Raw genomic sequence first — 4,624 nt, 5'->3', positions numbered from 1 at the left:
AGAGAGAGAGAGAGAGAGAGAGAGAGAGAGAGAGCGCATGTGTGTGTGATTGTGTGTGAATGTGTACCTGTGTCTGTGTCAGATGCTCTGAAGCTGGTGTTACAAGTGGCTGTGAGCTGCATGCACAACACGAGTGCTGGGAACCAAACTCATGTCCTCTGCAAGAGCAGTAAGTGCTTTTAACTGTGAGTTCTCTCTCCAACCTCCAAGAAGACAGTTCTGAATTACTATTCGACTCAAAGAAAAAGTATTTCCCAAGGCCCAATGATATCTGGAAAGCAAGTACCAAAGCTGGGATTTGAACCCAGGAATTAACTACTGTGCTGTATTGCTTCTTTCCATTGCATATATGAGATAAATAAAAATGAGAAGTAGGGTAATATCAAAATTATCTACAGAACTTCTACTACAAACGATTTTACAGTTCTTTTAAACTTTAATGTATGGTAACTCTCCTGTTATTGAGAAATAGTTGCTGGTGGAGAAAAAGTTAGCACTAACCCAATGGATGAATATCCTTGTTGGATGAATCTTCAACAAATTCTACCAAGGCTAAATTTCCAAGAGATACCTAACTCCAACATGCTAACAGCAAAATATTCACTAACTGCATCCCTGCAGATTTGTGAATAGAGATAGATTTTCTATAAACTCTAGAAAGCAAGCACCATACATATACAAAATGGAATTTCATCCAGGCATCTTGAACTTTTTATTCTCTATGACTTTAACTCTACTCTTGAGATGTGTCTCGTACTGCTTTGCTGTGGTATTGCTCGGGCCTGCTGTGTGTGGTTTTCACTCAGTTTACTGTGAGGCATTCTTCAGCATGCTCTTCAGCCACACCTCATACTTTCCCTCCTATTCTTGCATCTTTACTTCTTTCATTTCTATCACCATCCTCTTTTTACTTTTTATTCATAACTTTCCATAGATTTAACAATTCGTCCCTGCATCTGGAGGGAGAGGAAAGAGGTCTTGACTAGAGGAGGTGGGAGAACACCTGAGATATGAACGAGGGGAAGGAGCGGAGAGGTTTGTGCAGTAGGGAGGTGAGAGAAGACAGGAGAGAAGATGTGGTGAAAGTGATTTAACCAAAACAAAGTTTGCCGGTGCTCCAGTGGATGGCCCCAGACCTAGGCAATAAAGGCAGCAATGATTAGATTGGGTTCAGCAGGTTTTAAATAAGAAGAAAAAGACATAAAATTGGAAGAGGTAAGCACTGAAGAGGATCAAGGGGGAGTTGAATGGAGGGAGGGATACGATCAAACTATATATGTATATGAAATTTTCAAATAAATAAAAATGTTTTGTAACATATAATATATATGTGCAAGATTAATTATGTAAAATTTAATAAACATAACTATCTAATTAGTATTCAATAGGCTTTCATTTTTTATTTTAATAAGTTTATTCTTTTAACCAATTTAGACATTGTTTCCTACATAGAGGGCCCCCAAAATAAAGAAGAATACACAAGATAGCCAAAAAAGTAGGTTATAACAATTTACTTCACATAAGAACAATATATCTCAGGCCTAGGATTTTCATCAAATATCAACAAAATTTTTTTTCATTTTTAATACATTGTAAAATTATATGTGCATATACCCACCAAAGAATTGTTTTATAATAAATTTCTTTCTGACTTTTTCCATTTTCTTTTGGTAGGGCTTTTATTTGGTTGGTTTGGGGGGGGGCGGTGTTTTTTGTGGAGGAGGAGGAGTTACAACAGTGTCTCACCATGTAACTATAGTTGGCTTGGAACCACGCTGGCTATGAACTCACAGAGATCCACCTGCTCCTTCCTCCTGAGTGCTGGCATTAAAGGTGTGGGCCACCATGCCTGGCTAAATAATTTTTTTACATTTATTTATTTTATTATTTCATATTTTGCCTGCATGTTTTTGCCACATTATGCTTGCTGCCCATAGAGGTATGAACAGTTGGGTGCTAGGAACTGAACTAGTGCTCTTAACCACTGAGCCAAATCTCCATTCCTTCTTTCTGACTTATTAGCAATAAATGTTTGGTTTATATACTTATTTTATATACCTATATGTCCAGTGTGGTGACTAGATTTACATCAACTTGAGGCAAGATAGCATCATCTGAAAGGAAGAAATCTTGATTAGGAAAATGCCCCATGAGATCCTGCTGTAGGGCATTTTCTTAGATATTGATGGAGGGCCAGTCCATGGTGGGTGGTGTTGTCCCTGGGCTGTTGGTCCTGGGTTCTATAAGAAAATAGGCTAAACAAGTCATGGAGAGCAAGCCAGTAAGCAGCACTCCACAACCTCTGCACCAGCTCCTGCCTCCAAGTTCCTGCTATGAATTCCTGTCCTGATTTCCTTCAGTGATGGAACGGTGTGGACATGTAAGCTGAAATAAAGTCTTTCTTCCCCAACTTGGTTTTGGTCATGGTCTTTCATCATAGAAATAGACAGTAACCCTAACTAAGACATCAGGCATAAAAATTTCTTAGGGAAAAGAATTCAAGTGGAAAAGGCTGAAAGGCCTGCTTTAAAGACCCTAATGAAAGGGTGAGAGCACAGCACGCCTCTGTTGAGTACAGAAAAGCAATCACAGTTTACTCCATTCTTGAGTTACCTTGCATGAGGTAAAGCAGCAGCAACCAAACAAAGATTCTGAGAGAGGTAACCTGAATCCACCAACTGCTGAACAACGGAAAAAACACCACTCGAACAAGCCCCTTCCGAGTGAGGGATGTCCATGGAATCTCAGGCTTGGCTTTGGCAAATGTTGAGCCTTTAAGCAGTCAATAAACAAAAGATAACCATTATTAAAATGCGTAAGAAACACATATATGCACCATACTAATGCCCACTTGTCACCTTACATTAGAAATGGGGTGTGGGGTAAAAACCAGCACATGACATGCTGGCAAGACTTCTGAGATGCTCTCACCTCAGGCGCAAGAACAGGTGCTCAAAACAAGTCAGGCTCACCTAAATGGCAAACAATACATTCTCCTAAATGACACAACAATAAATCTCCAAGTCATCTCCCTTTCAGCATTACTAAAACTATGTTATTTACAACCACAAAATATTTAAGCAAAGGAACAAAGTGCAAAAACTTGAATGATAATGGAGAAATGTTACTTTTGAAAATAATTATGCCACAATATATGGAAGATACCTAAAACTATTCTATAGTACCAGAATGAAATAACATAGTAACACACTAGGTGAGGTGGACTTCCTTCCTGCAATTCCAGTACTTGGGAAGTTGAGCTTGAAGCTTAAAGACAGAGCAAGGACAAAAAGTGGGGGAAAGGGGGGAGCTGAGGGAGGGAGGAAGAGAGGAAAGAGTGGGGTGGGGAAGAGTACTAGTCTGGTTTCTGTTGCTGCAATGAGCACTAACCAATAGCAACTTCGGGATGGAAGGGCTTACTTCACCTTATCACTTGGGGAAGGAAGCTGGAGATTGGAACTAAAGACCATAGAGGTGTGCTGCTTACTGGCCTGCTCCCTTGGCTCGCTCAGCCTGCCTTCTTACCCAGGACCACCTGCCCAGGGGTGGCATCTCTCAAGTGAGCTGGCACTCCCACATCAATGAGTAATCAAAAAATACCCAAAGACATGTCCACAAGCCAATCTGATAGAGGGGAAATCCTCAATTGAGGTTTCTTCTCAAGTAACTCTATTTTGTCAAGTTGGGAGAGGAAAGAAAAAGAATGAAAATACGTAGTATGTATAGAAAAATCAATTTTCCAACTCACCTCTGATTAAGTCAACATCAATCAAGTCTGGCTTTATGTGGCCCATTTTTTTTGGTTTGTTTTTGAAGCCCTATGATAAAACAAAACAAAAACAGAAATGATTTTTAAAAAAGTTATTTTTAAGAGTAAAAGATAAACTGTTTTCTTTCTTTTGTTGAGGTGACTGCCAAGCCTATGGGAACATCTGAGGGGCTGCCACTGTCCTACCTCCTCTCTGAGCACTCTTCATAGAGTTCCATTCTTTGGGAAACTCGAGCTGTGTGCTATAATTACCTTCTATGTGTGCACATTATCATTGGTTTTTAATTTACCAAAGTACAGCTTACAGACTCAGGGCTTCATGGTAGAATAGTTAAGGCTGAACACCTCCTTTACAAAATCTCCATATGTCAATACCAGAGGTAGTTTTCCTGGAGTCTCAAAGAATCCTCCAAAATTTTCCTTGTTTGGGAGTATAGGGTGGAAGATTCTCGGTGGGAGTTTGCAGATTAAGCTAAAGGGCTTTATTATCTTGGTTTTTAGTTAACTTCACCTCCCCTGAAGACTCTCCAAGGCACTTTATCCAAGGAAACATTCCGAACTTCCTATCTGAGGGCATAGCTGTGTATTAAGGTGTTGGGGGATGGAGGTCTAATTTTTCTGCATACAAACTTTACCAATTCCTATTTTCAGGCCCAGAGCTCATCTTTGCCTCAGACAAAATCAACTGCATTAAGGCACCAGATTCTCGGGAAGGTGTTGGGCAAGCTGGCTGTCCACTCGGCATTCTCCTCTGAGATCCAAATACTGCTGGAATTTATCATCTGCTAAAAGGTTCCTCTTCAGTCCTATTTCTTTTTTTTTTTTTTTTTTTTTTGGTTTTTCGAGACAGGGTTT

The 4,624-nt window shown here is 39.9% G+C and overlaps 1 protein-coding gene across 2 annotated transcripts in view; it reads right to left on the bottom strand.

The window, feature by feature from the left end:
* Positions 1–4,624, bottom strand: part of Phtf1 (putative homeodomain transcription factor 1) — a 39,013-nt gene that overhangs the window by 21,206 nt on the left and 13,183 nt on the right. For both annotated transcript variants that reach the window (XM_005369753.2, XM_026777370.1), the window contains exons 4-5: positions 3,749–3,818; positions 2,614–2,772 (exon numbers count right to left, since the gene is read on the bottom strand). In XM_005369753.2, the coding sequence (XP_005369810.1) occupies positions 2,614–2,772; positions 3,749–3,818 (229 nt within the window). The remainder of the gene's footprint in view (positions 1–2,613; positions 2,773–3,748; positions 3,819–4,624) is intronic.

The sequence above is a fragment of the Microtus ochrogaster genome, unplaced genomic scaffold, assembly GCF_000317375.1.
Source record: "Microtus ochrogaster isolate Prairie Vole_2 unplaced genomic scaffold, MicOch1.0 UNK60, whole genome shotgun sequence".
NCBI lineage: Eukaryota > Metazoa > Chordata > Mammalia > Rodentia > Cricetidae > Microtus > Microtus ochrogaster.
Note: the sequence above shows the minus strand (reverse complement) of the source record. Positions and strands in the feature narration are given on the sequence as shown.